The 18,793-nt window shown below is 31.7% G+C and overlaps 1 protein-coding gene across 5 annotated transcripts in view; it reads right to left on the reverse strand.

Annotated features, from left to right (window-relative positions):
• The window catches only part of LOC126886925 (zinc finger protein 724-like), a 71,027-nt gene extending 56,039 nt beyond the window's left edge, over positions 1–14,988 (reverse strand). For 3 of the 5 annotated variants that reach the window (XM_050654091.1, XM_050654089.1, XM_050654088.1), the window contains exon 1: positions 14,432–14,981. In XM_050654091.1, the coding sequence (XP_050510048.1) occupies positions 14,432–14,762 (331 nt within the window). In that variant the 5' untranslated portion in view covers positions 14,763–14,981. Of the gene's footprint in view, positions 1–14,431 lie in introns of all 5 variants that reach the window. The other 2 variants (XM_050654092.1, XM_050654090.1) reach the window with 2 other exon arrangements.
• Between the last annotated feature and the right edge of the window lie 3,805 nt (positions 14,989–18,793).

Below are 18,793 nucleotides of genomic sequence, written 5' to 3' on the forward strand. Positions count from 1 at the left end.
GTTTTCAGAGAGCCATTGATTCTATCATAAAAAAAGAAAATCTACAAGGTGTTTACGCTTATTTAGATGATGTAACAGTTGGTGGTGAGGATCAAGATAGACATGATTTAAATTTACAGAATTTTTTAAATGCTGTTAAAAAATATGGGTTAACTTTAAATCAAATAAAATGTCACTACAATCAAAAAATTATAAATATTTTGGGATATACAATAGAAAACTCTACAATGAAACCTGATCCAGACAGATTGAAGCCTCTACTAAATTTACCAGTTCCGAATGATTCTAAAAGTCTTCAGAGGGCACTTGGAATGTTTTCACATTACTCAAAATGGGTTAATAATTTTTCAGCAAAAATTAGAGGTCTTATAGATTGCAAGAAATTTCCATTAGGTCCTGACTTGGTATTTGCTTTTGAGGAGTTGAGAACTGATATAGCTAATGCACTTCTATGGACAATTGATGAAAAAGAAATTCTCATTGTTGAAACTGATGCTTCTGAATTTGCTATTGCTGCCACTCTGAGTCAATCTGGAAGACCCGTTGCTTTTTTCTCACGTACCCTTACAGATTCTGAACGAAAACATTCTGCAATTGAAAAAGAAGCATATGCTTGCGTTGAAGCATTGAAAAAATGGAGACACTATCTTTTAGGAAGACAATTCAAACTAATCACAGATCAGAAATCAGTTTCGTTCATGTTTAATACAAACCATACAAGTAAAATCAAAAATGAAAAAATTTTGCGTTGGCGTTTGGAGCTTTCTTGTTTTAAATATGATATTATCTATCGTCCAGGAAAGGCTAATGATGCAGCTGATGCACTATCAAGAATATGCAATAATATAAATAATACAAGCAAGTTATATCAATTACATTCAGATTTATCGCATCCTGGGATTACTCGTATGCACCATTTTGTAAAAATTCGAAATTTACCTTATTCTTTAGATGAAATTAAACACGTAATTACCTCTTGTCCAATCTGTGCAGAAATTAAACCCAGATTTTATAAGAAAGAAGATGATACACATTTAATTAAATCAACAGCTCCATTCGAAAGATTTAATATTGACTTTAAAGGTCCAATACCCGGTTCTTCTAGAAATTCTTATATGCTTACAATCATTGATGAATTTTCAAGATTTCCATGGGCTTTTCCATGCTCAGATACATCCAGTCAGACAGTAATTGAATGTTTGAATCAAATGTTTTGTTTATATGGAATGCCGGCATATATACATTCTGACAGGGGAACTAGCTTTACTTCACAAGAATTTATTAATTATCTACACTCTAAAGGAATATCTTCAAGTAGAACAACACCATATAACCCTGGAGGAAATGGTCAAGTCGAGAGATACAATGGAATTATATGGAAAGCAGTGAATCTAGCATTGAAAACCAAAAATTTAGACATCACTAAATGGGAGACTGTTCTACCAGATGCTCTGCACTCTATAAGAAGTTTACTGTGTACAGCAACCAATTGTACACCCCATGAACGTTTGTTTACATATCAGCGAAGATCAACTAGCGGAACTTCTATTCCATCATGGCTTAAAGATTCAGACAAAGTATTACTAAGCAAATTTGTACGAAAAAGTAAGTTTGATCCTTTAGTTGAAGAGGTTGATCTTTTAGAAGCCAATTCAGATTACGCCTTAATACAGTATCCAAACGGAAAGAAAAGTACAGTTTCAACGAAGCATTTAGCTCCTAGAGGTGACCTGAAATTATTGAATCAAGATAATGATGAAGATGAAAATGAAAGTCCAAATAATACACTAGAGAATTCCACTACTGAATCAATACCAGAGGACATAGAAAATTTATCTATTCAAGAACCCAATCAAGTACCTGATGATAATCATGAACCAAGATTGGAAAATTCAGATTTTCATAATCATGAACCAAGATTGGAAAATTCAGATTTTCAATCTAGCCGTAAATCAGCTAGAACTAAAAATAAACCACGATATTTGCAAGATTTTGTTCAAAAATAGGGCCGGGTGAATGTAGTATAATTTAGTATTCTTTTGTCATTGTTTATTTTATTGATTAATTGTTTTGTCATTCAAATTAATTCTACTGTCAAGTTTTATGTGAATAAAAGCCTAATTTTGTAAAAGGCATTTTTACTACAATAACTGATGAAAGCAGGTTGTCAGAAAAACGTCAAATTGAAAACTGATTTTTTAAATTGCTTTTTAAATAATATTAGTTTTCGACGTTTTTTTCTACAGTTCCATAGTAATAATCAGAAATCCTAAGTACCTTCGGTACAACGATAACTGAGGCTCCAGATAACCCCCATTGTCTTAGTTTAGTTTAAATTTTTTAGGGCTGCAATATCGTTTGCTGAACGACATAAAACTACAATATGAGTGTCAATAGCGGAGGTAGGCCCCCTGATCCACCACCCATAAAATCTAATATATTTGATAGTCAAAGTGATACCGAAATGGATCTTTCAGTAAGTACTCCCATTCCTATAAGTTTGACAACGAAAAACAGCAACAACCAGTATCCAAATAATACAACTAATATGAATATTTATAATGAAACAAACCAGATTTCAAAACAGGTAAGGCAAGAATTTTTATTTAATAGTAATGACCTAGGGGCCCATATCACGTTTATATCGAAAAAAGCTCTAAGGATTTTAAAGGTAAACTAAATTCTTTAAAAATTGGTGAAATTATTTTGTCTAACTTTCCTGAAGCAGACAATGTGGTTTCCAGTATATACACCATCGGCCGAAATAGAATTAGGGTTAAATGCAAAGATTATAAAACTGCAAATAATCTCATTAAAAACAAAACTCTGGAAATTTTTAGTTCAAATAATTTAGACCTGTATATTCCAAAATTTATTTTGCACAGGCAAGGAGTTATTAGAGACATTGACATAAATTTCTCTGAAGAGTATATTAAAAATAAAATAAAACAGTATGATAGTCATTGCATATTTGAAATTGCAAACGTTAAAAGAATTACGCGCAAATTAGAAAAAATTGTTAATGAGGAAAAAATTGTTGAGTATGTCCCTACTAAATCATGTATTGTGACCTTTAAATCGCAAACGTTACCTAAATATATAGTCATAAATAAGGTTATTAAAGAAATCGAAGTATACAGGGTGTAACAAAAATACAGGTCATAAATTAAATCACATATTCTGGGACCAAAAATAGTTCGATTGAACCTAACTTACCTTAGTACAAATATGCACACACAAAAAGTTACAGCCCTTTGAAGTTACACGAAAATCGATTTTTTCCGATATATCGAGAACTATTAGAGATTTTTTAATTAAAATGGACACGTGGCATTCTTATGGCAGGAACATTTTAAAAATAAATTATAGTTAAATTTGTGCACCCCATAAAAATTTTATGGGGGTTTTGTTCCCTTAAACCCCCCCCCCAAACTTTTTTGTACGTTCCAATCAAATTATTATTGTGGTACCCTTAGTTAAACACAATGTTTTTAAAACTTTTTGCCTCTTTATATTTTTTCGATAAACCAGTTTTAATCGAGATGCGGCTTCTTTTTTAATGTTTACATAAAAATTTTATGGGGGTTCTGTGCCTTTAAACCCCCCAAATGTTTGTGTACGTTCCAATTAAACTATTATTGCAATACCATTAGTTAAACAGGATGTTTTTAAAACTTTTTTGTCCCTTAGTATTTTTCCGATGAGGCACCTTTTATCGAGATGTGGCTTCTTTTCTAATATGGTTCAAAATATACCTCAAACTGTAATTTATAAAAAAAAATTTATATTATTACCAGGTCTCTACAATCGTACGTAACAGTATACAAATATGTGGTGGATTTGACAAATATTCAAAATATCTCGATAAAAACTAGCTTTTCCAAAAAGTACTAAGAGGCAAAAAAGTTTAAAAAACATTGTGTTTAACTAATGGTACCACAACAATAATTTAATTGGAACGTACAAAACAGTTTGGGGGAGTTTAAGGGAACAAAACCCCATAAAATTTTTATGGGGTGCAGAAATTTAACTATAATTTATTTTTAAAATGTTCCTGCTATAAGAATGCCACATGTCCATTTTCATTAAAAAATCTCTAATAGTTTTCGATATATCGGAAAAAATTGATTTTTATCTTGTAACTTCAAAGGGCTATAACTTTTTTTGTATGCTCATTTGGACTAAGGTAAGTTAGGTTCAATCGAACTATTTTTGGTCCCAGAATATGTGGTTTAATTTATGACCTGTATTTTTGTTACACAGGGCCGGCGTAGCCGAGTGGTAGTGTGCTAGGCTAGCGTGCCGGTGGTCCGGAGTTCAAATCCTACCGCCGGCAAGAACTAGACATTTTTAAAATGTTTATAGGCCCCAGGTCGACTCAGCCTGAATAAAATGAGTACCTTGGGTAAAACCAGGGGTAATAATAGGCGGTTGAAGCGTAGCACTGGCCCTGTTACCTTCCTTGTATACCGTAGGCCCTATATATAGCAGACTACCCTGCTATACTCCCAAAGCCACGTGAGCGGTATAAAACAGGAGACTATTATTATTTTTGTTACACCCTGTATAAGCAGAAAGTTCTATTATGTTTTAATTGTCTTAGATACGGCCACTTACGAAGTCAGTGTAGGAGTCAGCCAAGATGTAACAACCTCATAATTCTAAAGTTTGTACGAAAGTTGAGTTCACACAAGTATGTTTCAGCTGTAAGGGGAATCACTTGACCACGAATTTAAGCGCGTGCCCAGAATTCACACGACAAAAATTAATAAAAGAGACCATGCTAGTATTCTTAGGACCAATATATCAAACATTGATACAAATTTTTCACAAAATTCACAACCTTCTACCTCTACCCAAGGAAATAACTTTGCTAAATTTATATTTAATCCTCACACCAACACCAGTAGGCCAAATAAAAGGCAGAAGCCAAATAGTCCCGACCCAACTGATCGAGATGATAGCCAGAAAAGAAATAATATCTATAGTTTCCCCTCCAAAATTTTATGAGGGAATAGTTAAAAGTCAATTCTACCAACAAAACTTAAACGTTGCAGATTCACAGTCAGAAGAGTTAGATTCTTCTCTAATAAATGTAATTTTAGAATCAGTTCTTACAATTGTTAATTCAATTAAACAAAATAATAATTTTAATATTTTAAAATCTAAGTAAAATTTAATAAAAAATTTTGGTCTTGGTAAAAGGTATATTATTTTAAAAAGCCCTATAGGGCTACAAAATTTTTTATTAAATTTTACTTGTAATTAATGGTATACAGCCAGCTACAGGAAATTCTTCCTAGTGAATTTTAAAATCTGATGTAATTCAGTTAATTAGTAACCATTTTAACCAAAATCTAACATCAAATGGCAGGCCTTAATAAAATAAACATTACAACGGAACTGTCGTTCGGCAGTTGCTAATAAACACAATATAGAATATTTACTCCATAAGAACGACGTCAGTATAGCTTTATTATCTGAAACCTGGTTCAAACCGGGAAAATATTATAATTTTAAAGAATTTAATTGTTTTCGAGCTGACCGCCCTGATGGAAATGGCGGATGTGCCATGCTTTTGAAATCTAACATAAAATGTGAAGAAATAATGTTTCCAAATACTTATCCGTTTACATATAAGTGTATTTCAATTAAAATTTCAGCTTTCAGAAAACCTTTACATATAATCTCTCTATATAATGAACCCAATAACAAAGTGTCAATTCAACAATGGATAAATTTTTTAGAAAATATATCAAAACCATTTATAATAGGAGGCGATTTTAACGCGCACAATTTGGCGTGGGGCTGCGAAGTTGATGATAGATTAGGTAAAGATCTTCTAGATGCTATAGAATATTGTAATTTAGAATATTTAAACAATATGTCTCCTACTCTCGCTATTTCCAAAAAACCTTCTGCTGTAGACTTAACCATTTGTTCCCGAGATATTGCCTCTTATTTCCATTGGAATACTCTACAAGAACCTCATGGATCTAATCATGTGCCAATTATTATTTCATCACAAAGTTTCTCCGCAACAGAAGCCACATCCAGTAGAAAACATAGAATATGGAACCTTAGCAGAGCCAATTTGACGATTTATACCAGTATTTTGGAAACAATGGAAGTTCCATTAATCTACAAAGAATTGTTAACAAATATAAACCAGGCAGCCAACATCGCTATTCCAAAATATTCCTCCATTAATGAAAAAAAAAACAGAAGCCATATTCCGAAACCATGGTGGAATAATCATTGTCAATTAGCAGCTGAAAGTAGAAAACATGCTTTCATTAATTATAAACAGAATACAACGCTCCAAAATCTAATAGAGTATAAACGACTGTTTAACAAAGTTCTATTGACTGTTTAACAAAGAACTTTAGTTCTGATGACTATGTAATTATTTCAGCAGGTTATAATGATTTTGTTTCATATAGAAATCCTAGTATAAAACATGTTAATATGAAACTAAGACAATGTACTAACATGAACATAATGTTTCTCTCTGTTCCTACGGGAAATGATCCTAATGCCAAATATATTTCAAAATTTAATAACAAATTAAGTGACTTCTTAAGTGTTTTTAATTCATATTATGAGCACTCAATCTCATTCCTAAATGTAAATAATTCATATGGGCATAGACTGAGCAACTATAGAATTTCATACCTGTTGGAGAATCAAATAAAACATTTTAAAAATAATAAAAATTTGATATTTATTCAGTTAAAAAATACAACACCACCCAATGAACATAATTCAGAAAGCATAATTGTTTTAGATGATCTTGGTGAAAATTGTTGCACTTTTACAAGACCAGAAAAAGATTTGGATTTTCAGTTAACGCCAATAATACAACTTCAGACTTAGAAACTGACAAGTCAGAATCTTCTTTTAATTTAACTTTTCTCTTATTTAATACTCAGTCAGCTAGAAATAAAATTGATGATTTATTTTTAATGTTAGAATATAATGACTTTCCCAGTGTTCTGTTATTGACTGAACACTGGCTAGAAGAAAATGAATACTTGTATATTCCCGAGTATTCCATGATTTCACATTTTTGTAGAACAAACTTTATACATGGGGGTACTGCTATTTTAGTACACAACTCTCTATTGCAAGAACTGGCTTTTGTTCAGATAAATTATGAGGATCTTATTGAAGAAAAACAATTTGAATTTTCAGTTGCACAAATAACAAATTTTGATATCTATATTATTTGCATCTACAGATCTCCAACAGCCAGTGTCCAGATTTTTTTGGAAAGGCTGGAGAACTTGTTGTTGAGGATTCCAAAGTTTAGTCAAATAATCCTGACGGGTGATTTTAATATTGACTTTCTGAACTATGATTGCAATGAAGTAAAGAAAATAAAAAACTTACTCACTTGTTTTAATTTAAAAATGCATGTTAATGAAGCAACACGTGTCACTAAATTGTCTCAAACTCTAATAGATTATTTCTGTTCTAACTTTGAGAAGGATTATGTTCAATGTATTGTATTTGACCCCAATCTGTCAGGCCATAAGGCAGTTGTTGCTTCTATCAAAATTAAGAAATTTAGTAAAGGTAAAGATAGTGTAAATAAATTTAAAATTGGTCGCCTGTATAGTAAATCTAACTTTGGTAAATTTAGATTAAAGTGCGAGAGTCTTGACTGGTATTCTCTCCTATCACAATCGTCTGAGCCATTTAAATCATTTCATAATACAATATGTGAATTTTTTGAAAGGTCTTTTCCTAAACAAAAGATTAAAATTAAAAATAGAAAACCTTGGATTACAAATGGCATTAAAAATTCCTGCAAAACCATGAGATCGCTCCATTATATCAAAAAATATTACCAAGATGAATGGTTTGTTACCTATTATAATCAATATAAAAAGATATACAGAAATGTTATTAAAACTGCAAAAGAAAACTGCTACAAGCATAGAATAGAAAACTCCTCAAATGTAACTAGGGAAACTTGGTCTATAATAAATGAATTAAGGGGTAAACACAGATCAGGTAATAGTCATCACACTCCACTTCCAAATGACTGTAATGAATTTTACTGTAGCATAGCCGAAACTTTAACAGCACAGTTGAGACATGGTACAGATCCTTTGTCATATCTGAAGAAAACAGAAGTTATGTGTCCCTTCATAATTTATGATACTAATGTTGAGGAATTGAAAGAGATATTTAAATCAATCAGAAACAAAAACTCTTCGGGTTATGATGACATCTCTATAAGAGTTTTCAATAATCTACCAAACTCTGCTTTGGATGTTTTATCTATTTTAATTAATGATAGTTTTAATGCTGGCACATTTCCCGATTTCCTGAAGATAAATGTTGTAATTCCATTGCACAAGGGTGGAGATCACATAAACCCTTCCAATTACAGGCCAATTTCTCTGATACCTACGTTGGCAAAAATAATAGAGAAAATTGTTAAAGCAAGATTAATACAATTTTTAGAGGTTAACCAACTACTAAGTCCGAAACAGTTTGGTTTCCGTGGTAACACTGGCACGACCGACGCGATTTTCAGTTTTTTAGAGATAGCTTACAATAATATTAATTTAGGCGAGATGGTTGCGGCAGTGTTCTGTGATTTGACGAAGGCTTTTGACTGTGTCAATCATGGTTTGCTGCTGCAGAAGCTTAAACACTACGGAATTAAAGATTAAGTCACTGAGTTGGATGGAGTCATATTTGTCGGGTAGGAGTCAGTTTGTTAGAACAGACTGTGACTCTGACTTGATGAATGTAACTTGGGGAGTGCCCCAAGGCTCGGTATTGGGACCAGTTCTGTTTTTGGTATATATAAACGATTTAGCCTACCTTGATGTATCTGCTCATTTCACCCTTTATGCAGATGATACCACTCTTATATGGCATGCTAAAGATTTGAATGTCTTACGCCAATCTGTAGGTAGGGAACTCTTAATGATTGGAAATTGGTGCACGGCGAACTTTTTGACATTAAACACTTCTAAAACCAAGCTTCTGTGTTTTAAACATGTTATGCCTGAATTACATCTGGAACTTGAACCTCAGCTGTCCGTCAGGTTTCTTGGCCTGAATACTGATCCTGACCTTAAATTTAAATCGCATATCGAAGCCTTGAATTCAAAACTTGCATCTGGATGCTATGCAATATGGTCGACTAGAAGGGAGCTTGGTTTTGCCCAAGCAAGAACTGTGTACTTTGCACTAGTAGAGTCACATCTTAGATTCGCAATTCAGTTTTGGGGAGCGTGTAGTCAGGAGCTTTTCAGTAGTGTGTTTTTGCTTCAAAAAAGGGTAGTATGCCTGTTGTGCCAGGTAAATTCTAGAGAAACGTGTAAACCTTTATTTATTAAACACAGTATCCTTACACTTGTATCTCTTTTCATTTTGGAAACGGCAAGCATTATTTTTAAGAATAAACATCTATATGAAAATAATAATCGATCTGGACGATTTGCTAGCAATTTAGCTTTGATTACACCTAGAAGCACACTAGTCAAAGACTCATTTATTTTTAACGGCATCAAAATTTTTAATAAACTACCTAGTGAAATAAAAAATTTGGAAACTATTAGAAAGTTTAGAAATTCATTAGATAGACTGCTCGCTAAGAGGGCCTATTATGATCTGACAGAATTTTTTGAGGACCATTGGAGCTGATGTATTTGTGATCTTGTGTATATTTTTTTTTTTGTCAATTTGTTTGTCATTATTGTTTGTGATTTAGTTTTACAGCTTGTAGTTTGTTTGTTTTTTATTTTTGACAATACTACATATTTTGTAGTTGTTATATAATGTAAATGTGTTATGTGTTATATTTTATATTTAGTCATATTTTAATTTAATTTATTTATTTAAAACTCTTAAACAGTGTTTGTCAACAAGATTTTTTCTTAGACAATAAACATATATTCTCTCTCTCCCTCTCTCACGACTTGACGCTGTTGCAAAGAAAACCTTCAAACAGAAAAAAAAGAAGAATTGGATTGATTTTTGCGAAAGCCTCAACTCAAGAACACCATTAAAAGATGTCTGACGAAAAGTTAATTGTTTTAAAAACCGCAAACAAGCCAACAGAGTACCTATTGATCCAGAAGATACATGGTTGCAAGATTTCCACAGAAAAATTGCTCCGGCATGGGTTCCAACTGACGACACCGTACAAGAACATATTCAAACAGTATCCAGAGAAAACTACAATTTTGACGAAAATTTTCATCTATGGGAATTACATCTAGCCCTTGAACAAAGAAATAATACTTCTCCAGGTGTAGACAATGTCATATTCGCTGTTGTACAACTTACCGATTGAACATAAAATTTCACTACTAAACATTTTCAACAATATTTGGACAAATAAGATACCAGTACCAAATAGTTGGAAAGAATACCTGATAATTCCGATTAAAAAACCTGGCAAACCAGACTGTGATCCAAAGTCTTACCGACCCATCTCCTTATCTTCATGTCTTTTAAAAACATTCGAAAGAATAATTAAAAATCGATTTGAACATTGGTTAGAACACGATGGTATACTTCCAAGTTCCCAATATGGATTTCGCAAGTCTAGGTCCACTCAAGATGCAACTGCAGCTCTAGTTACGTCAATTCAGCTTAACTTTACAACAAATAAGTCTACAGCAGCTGCGTTTCTAGACATTTCCGCTGCTTTTGATAATGTTAATTTAGACATTCTTTACAAAAAAATGTTGTATATTGGAATCCCTGGTTCATTTGCTACCTTTTTAAAATCTTTGTATTCTAGTGATGTAACGAATGTCATTTTTTGAACATTCGCGAATACGAATGCGAATATCTACTACCGACATTCGCGAATGCACATGCGAATGCGAATATTCAGTTTTTTTTTAATTTGTTTCTATTTTTCTAATGTTTCCTAAATCAATCTGAATCTTAAGCTTTATTTTACATAATACCAAAAAATAATAAAACAAAGTGAAGGCTGATAATGTGATTATACAAGGTTAAGTTCTATCTATCTATTGCCCTTCATTTGTCCAAAGTTGAACGTAGCCTCCCCCTTATTTTCCACTCTTCTCGGTTCAGTGCTAATGCTGTCGATCTGGTCCCTGTGTATCTTTTTAGGTCATGCGACCATCTCGTCTGTGGTCTGCCCCTTCCTCTTTTGTAGTCCCAAGGTCTCCAGTGAGTTATCGCTTCATTCCATCTTCCATCTCTTTGTCTGCTGTTGTGTCCTGCATATTTCCATTTGAGAGTATCTGCATGTTTGAGGTTAAGTTACTTTTTCTTAATAAAAAAAGATGAGAAGTGAATAGATTTTGATTTTATTAACCTAATGTTATCTTATAAATTATTTTTTTTCTGGTTTTCATATTTGCAAAACATTCGCACAAATTTTGCGAATGCGGATGCGAATGCGAATATGCTAAAACATGCGAATATTCGCAAATGCGAATACGAATATTCGTTACATCACTATTGTATTCCAACAGATTAGCTTATTTAAAAATTAATAATGATGAATTTTCATATCCCCGACTAACTAATGTTGGATTGCCACAGGGGAGTATTTTAAGCCTGATTTTATACATCCTGTACAACATAGATCTTGAAGTTAGTATACCCAACCATACAAAAATTCTTCAATATGCTGATGATGTTGTTTCATATACAGAAGGAAAATTGTTAAGTAGATGTGAGAATAATTTAAAAGTCTATGTAATCAGTGCTATGAAGAAGTAGGATTATCAATTTCTGACACAAAAACTGAGGTGTGTTACTTTACAAAAAAACATAGAGTTCCACAAGGCAATCTTAAAGTTGGAAAATTTAATTTTCCTATTAAAAGCTGTGTTAAGTATCTTGGTACCTATCTAGACAGGAAATTGTCATGGAAAGATCACATTCATCATATTGTTAAAAAATCAGAAAACTCAATAAATATTTTAAGAGCTTTCTGGGGCAGTAAATGAAAATGGGCTATGGCATCGAGGATACAACTTTGAACTGTATCAGTTATACACCGATCCAGATATTGTGAAATTCGTTAAAGTGCAGAGACTTAGATGGGCTGGACACATTGCTAGGATGTCAGGTCATGAATACACTAAGAGATTAACATTTTCAAAACCAGAGGGCACAAGAAGTAGAGGACGGCCACGAAGAAGATGGATTGATGATGTGGAAGAAGACCTAAAGATTCTAGGGGTCAGAAGATGGAGGGAAGTTGCCAGGAATCGACAGGAGTGGCGACTTCTTTGTGAGCAGGCCAAGATCCACTACGGATTGTCGAGCCACTTATGATGATTTCTGTAAAACAAATTGGGGAGCAGACCCAAATATCGCTTTGATGTTTTACTGTAACATGATCAGGCCCATTTTCGACTATAGCTGTCATTTATTTGGATCAGCGACCAATACACTTCTAAATAAACTTGAAATTCAAAAAAATAAATGCTTGAGATTATGCCTAGGTTATTTAAAATCCACACCAGTCCAAATAATGGAAAATGAAGCAGTGGAACCTCCATTGCATTTACGCCGCCAATTTCTTAGTGATAAATTTACAACCCGAATTCTGTCCAAAAAATGTAAATACCTTCAAGATCTACATGAGCTCTCAGTTTTAGACCTCACTCATAGGTATTGGAGAACTAAAAAATCTATACCTTTGGCAGAAAGTTATCTAAGTACAATGAAATTATCTATAAAAGTTAAATTCCGCCTTTCTACAGTGAAATGACAAAAACATTATTTTCTAACAAGGTTAAAACATGTTATTTAAACTCACATTTACCGCCAAATATGTTTGATAAACTTATTAGAGAAAAATGGTCACATTTTCAGTACATATTTACCGATGGGTCAAAAGACGCAAATGGAACGGGCTGTGCAGTGTTCCATGAAAATAAAAATTACCATCATCAGTATAGCTTACCCGTTGAATGCTCAATATACACAGCAGAAATGATAGCAGTAATGTTTGCTCTTCAGTATGTACTACTGAATCCAACTAACAATTATGTTATATTTACTGATAGTAAAAGCGTGGTGGACAGATTTAGTAACATTCAAACAGTCAAACACATAAACCACATTGAATTGAATATTCTTAAAACTCTGTTTGAAACTATACAATTAGGAGTAAATGTAACAATTGCATGGATTAAGGGTCATTCGGGAATAAATGGCAATGAAATAGTTGACAAATTTGCTAAATCAGCTTATACAATCGGAGAAAAAATAAACAAAAATTTAATTCCAGCTTTAGATATTGATACTTTTAGCAGACAAAAACTTGTAACCCTAGGATATCCTCAAGAAGATGGTTTTACACAGAATATAATAGACATTTTATAAAGACCATTAATCAGCTGAGAGCAAATCATGCTCTTACTCCATCTTACATGCATAGAATCGGCTTGGCAGATACAGTAAAACCTCGATACAACGGACCTCTATTTAACGGACTTTGGATATAACGGACAAAAAATCCAGTCAAACATAAAAAAATTAAAAACGTCCTGTTAATATTATACATACTTAACCCTACTTATATCAAAAAACATTGCATAAGAACGGGGTCCCCGTGGACCTCAAACGCTGTATTTTACAAATAATTTCAATAAACTTTTTATTATAGCATAATGAGGACACATTTCTAAATAGTCTGATTTATTTTATACCTATTTTTATATAACGGACTTTCGGCTTTAACGGACTTTATTATTATAGTCCCCCCAATTAGTCCGTTATATCGAGGTTTTACTGTACTCCCAATTGTACTTGTGGCAAAATCGGAGATCTAACACATGTCATATTAGAATGTCATTTACAGATAAGTAACATAAACGATCTTTATAAGGAATTAAAAAATTTTAAATGTTGTTTCCCAATAAACCTTAATACTTTAATATTTACAAATGATATGGAAATTCTTCATCTCATTTATAAACATGTTAAATTATGTAAATACAAGTTGTAAACTAGGATTAATTTGTTAATTTGGTTTGAAAAAATTATAAAAAAAATAATATATTATAAAAAAAGAACATATATAATAAAATAATAATAAAAAAAAAATAAATAAATAAAAAAAATAGAAACAAAAAAAAAGATAAGAAAAAACAAGTAAAAAAAATAACAAAAAAATATAGTAAAAAAAGTGATTACCACAAATTAAAATATATAATCAAAAAATATAATATAATAATATGTTGTATCAAAAAAATAATATTGTAATTTCCGTTATGAAATAAAAAACTTATGACTATGAATCTGCAATCAATCACAAACAAGTCTGGCTAATTGGCTCTGCCAAAGCCATTTTTCAAGCAAAAAAAACTGCTGAAAGACAAAATAGGGACTACTATCAAACACTGACTTAATCGTATTATGTATAACGATTAGAAAATTAAATCAGTAAAATCAGAAAACATACCGTTTTCATGTTGAACTGACTTTGACTTATCCTCTGACTTGATGTCTTCAGTTTTAACTTCTATGTTCATTTGTTCTAAAGAATTTCGGTCAACAAAATAATCATCTGATTTGATGTCTTCAGTATTAATTTCTTTATTTGTTTGATCTAAAGAATTTCGCTCTACAAAAAAACTGTTTGTACTATTATTAAGAGAGCTGGACTCAAACGGGTCTTCCTTTATTTCAGTTTTAACAAAATGCGGAAGTATAGCATCAGATACGTCAATATGTTCAATTTTAATCTTGCACTCATTTTTTGCAAAACTGTTTTGTTCTAGTTTATATTCCATTGGATATTCAAGGGTTATTGCACTTCTTATCAAATTACGATGAACCACCAAACTATGAATATGAAATAATGAACACGAACACAACAAAGCACACTCCCGAATAATATTGGTATTGGTTATTAGTTTTATTTTTATTTTATAATTATTTATTTATATTTTTACAAATTTTATGTCACAGCAGCTATTACAGTGACAGCAGACAGCCGAACATGCTGTCAATCTGACAGCGGGAGGCAAACATAATTCGCTGTGTCTAGGTACACGCTAACGTGTACGCAAATAAAAAAGTTAGTGCACGCGAAACGTCATCAAGTCAGTGACGTCAGTGTTTAGCGTGCACTGTTTTGCATACACGCTAACTTGACCCGCGTGTATGCTGTGGTAAGATTCCGCGAGTATCAATCAGAGTGTTAGAATTTGTTTGATCGCGTTGTGTTTACACTTAATATTGATTAGTAAAGAGATGTCTTATTTTTGAAGATATTCTTCTTTAGGCGCGATTCGATTGAGGGTAAAATTGTACATAAATCTGTGCGCCTGCGCAGACAGTATTTACACAGACAGTATGTAGTTCATTGCTAATCTTTCAAAATAGGTATGTATGTATCTGTAACCGTGCAAATAAGTCATTAAAAGAATATATTAGTGTTTTTAGGAAATGTATTATTTATTATAATTCTTGTGTTTTTGGATTTGTGTTTCTCTGTAGTAAAGTAATAAAATATTATGTAAGCATAACATTTTTACACTATATGTCGCCGCGTTGTGTAATTATATCCGAAACTTACATGTCAATTACAAGGACCACGCTGGAGTAGTTGGTAATGCGTTAGCTCTGAGATTGGAATGACGCGGGTTCAAATCCTGGGCGATTCATATATTTTTTTTATTTTTGGTTGTTTTAATAAAAAATTTTTGAAAGTGGTAGATAAGAAAGTTAGTTTGATTTTTAAATAAAATACAAATAACCTGTTAAGTATATTTACTTCGTTTAAATTACCTATTATATAATAGAAGAATATCTTCTTACGTGCGTAAGTACACACACATTTTTTTATTTGTTTAGTGTTTGTTTTTAAATGAACTATGCAGTGTGGACAATTATTTAGTTCTTTTAATGAGTTGAACAAAATTTTAAAACAGTATGAAAAAGATAAGAGACTATAAATTAATATATATTTTTTTAGTGATAAGTGAAATAGGTATATTATTACGCTGTGTCTAGGTACACGCTAACGTGTACGCAAATAAAAAAGTTAGGTACACGCTTAAACGTCATTAAGTCAGTGACGTCATTATTTAGCGTGTACTATGACTGGGTTTTTTGGTACACGCTAATTTGAGCCGGCGTGTATGCTGTGGTAAAATATCTGTAAGTATTGCGAGTGTCAGAGTGTGGTTAGAATTTGTCTAATCGCCTTATGTTTATATTGATTTGTAAAGAGGTTCCTTATTTTTTACTTATTGTTTAGTGTTTTTTTTTTAATTAACTATGGAGTGTGGACAATTATTTAGTTCTTTTAATTAGTTTAACAACATTTTAAAACAGTATGAAAAAGATAAGAGACACAAATTCGATAAGGGTAGCAGAAGTAATAAGATAAAATATACGGGGCAATTGGTTAGTGTGATAAAACTCGGTAGATCCGCTAGAGTAATAGATAGCAATAAAAGTTAGTAACAAAATTTTTAGCAAACTTTAAGCTTCATATTACAAAATTACTAAAATTAGTTAGAATGTTACAGCAGCGTTCGATAATATAGTGGCAGACCAAAGTTATGTTTTTTAAATGGAACACCCTATATTCTATTTTATGTTTGAAATCTTCTTAACTTCCATATCACAAAAATATAAAGGTTTATTATGTTATACAGGGTATTTACAAAGTTATAACCAATTTTCTATTAAAATCGTAACAAGTTCAACTCCCTGTATAAATAAAAATAAACACCACAACAAAAATAAACACCAATATAAACTGGTATAAATATTTTAACAGTATTTTGTATATATCGTGTTAACAAATATTTATTTTGCTAACCTGAATATAATATATACATATATACATATGCATATTGTTTTATTACAATTAAGTTTGAAACATCTGAATAGTTTTGCTTCCCTTCCCCTTCCCTTAATAAAAATATTTTCTATCAAACAAACAACAAACACCAAACATATCGTTGTTCTGAAGCTATTTCCTTGTGGCATTTTTATGATTAATTATTTATATGGGAAATAAGCCACAATTAAAATGAAAAAAATAATTTTATTAACGTTTCGACGCCCAAATCGGGTGCCGTTGTCAAAATACAAAATATTACTAAAATAAACTAAAGTGTTGTTGCTAAGCAAAAAAATTCTTCTAATAATTTATTTAATCTCACTCATTTATATTGGCAATTCAGACATATATTATACATTTTAAAGTAGAAGACTTTAAAATGATATTGCCAATATTTATGAGTTGCGTTCCTGGGACGACTTACTGAAAGATAGTTCATTCGATTACATGAAATTAACCCCAACTCAAGAATATCCGTCATAAAAAATTATAGCATGTGCTATGTCTTTAAAAAGACAACCAAATGCAACGACAGTAAAATTCTCGCGTTAGAGACTTCATAGTAAATCACAAGGGAAAACCAGGAAAAACCCTGTGATACTATCCCGACATCGTAAGTATTTGGTCTTACATTAATTTACTCTCAAAAAATAATACCAAATTCTGACTTGTAACATGTTTAAATTATAAATAATATTAATAATACTAGATATATAAGTAATACTAAAATATAAAATATGTACTAGCTCGATATTATTGACTTATTAATCTTGGTATTTTCTTTCTATTGACTTCCTCTTTCAGTATGGGTAACCACATCCTACTGCATTCTACCGAAGAATTTGCGACACAATTGGTTTCATTTAGCATAATTAGAGCCGCTTCTTTGATTTTTCTCTTTTTACTATCTGATTCTTTCAGGACTATACTTGAATCTCTCCACTGAACTCTATGTTCATTATCCCATGCGTGTTGACATATTTGAGATCTCTCAAATTCTCTATTTTTAATATAAGATTGATGTTCACTTATTCTAACGTCTAATGGTCTTGATGTCTCACCTAAATAAAATTGTTCGCATTCACAAGGCATTTTATAAATGCAATTTTTTGTTCTTTCTTGATCATTGTTAGGTTTAGTTTTAGATAGAATAGATCTCAATGTGTTTGTTGTTTTGAATGTTGTTGAAATGTTGAATTTATTTCCTATTGTTTTAAGTTTCTCGGATAGTCCTTTTATATATGGTATTGATATTTTCCTCGTATTATTTCTGGTGAATGTTGTAGGATCCCGTTCTAAGTTGTTCTGTTCCATTCGATCCAATCTTGACAATTCCTTATTTATAAACGATAAAGGATAATCATTTTTTAATAAAACAGATGTTAACAATTGTTTTTCTGCTAAAAAGGAATTTTCGTTAGAACAAGTAATTTTGGCTCTATCATATAAGGATTTAATGATTCCCTTTTTAACGTTGATGTTGTGATTTGACTTGTAATTGAGATATCTGTTGGTGTGTGTTGGTTTTCTATACACTTGAGTCTCATATCCAATATCCTTCTTTGAGATCAAAACATCGAGGAAAGGTAGGCTGTTATTGTATTCCTTTTCCATTGTAAATTTTATTGTCTCTTCTTGATCGTTTATAATATTCAGGAATGTATCCAACAATTCTGATCCATGAGGCCATATTAATAAAATTATTAATTAAACGTTAATAAAATTATTTTTTTCATTTTAATTGTGGCTTATTTCCCATATAAATAATTAACCAAACATATCAAAATAGCGTGTACCAAAATATAAACTCACTGCGCACGCTAAATAATGACGTCACTGGCTTAATGAAGTTTAATTCGCGTGTACCTAACTTTTTTAATTGCGTACACGTTAGCGTGTACCTAGACACAGCGATATTATTACCGTCCAAAATTAAAATAAATGGAAGACCTAAAGCTTTCACAA

This window comes from Diabrotica virgifera, chromosome 6 (genome assembly GCF_917563875.1).
Source record: "Diabrotica virgifera virgifera chromosome 6, PGI_DIABVI_V3a".
Classification (NCBI taxonomy): domain Eukaryota; kingdom Metazoa; phylum Arthropoda; class Insecta; order Coleoptera; family Chrysomelidae; genus Diabrotica; species Diabrotica virgifera.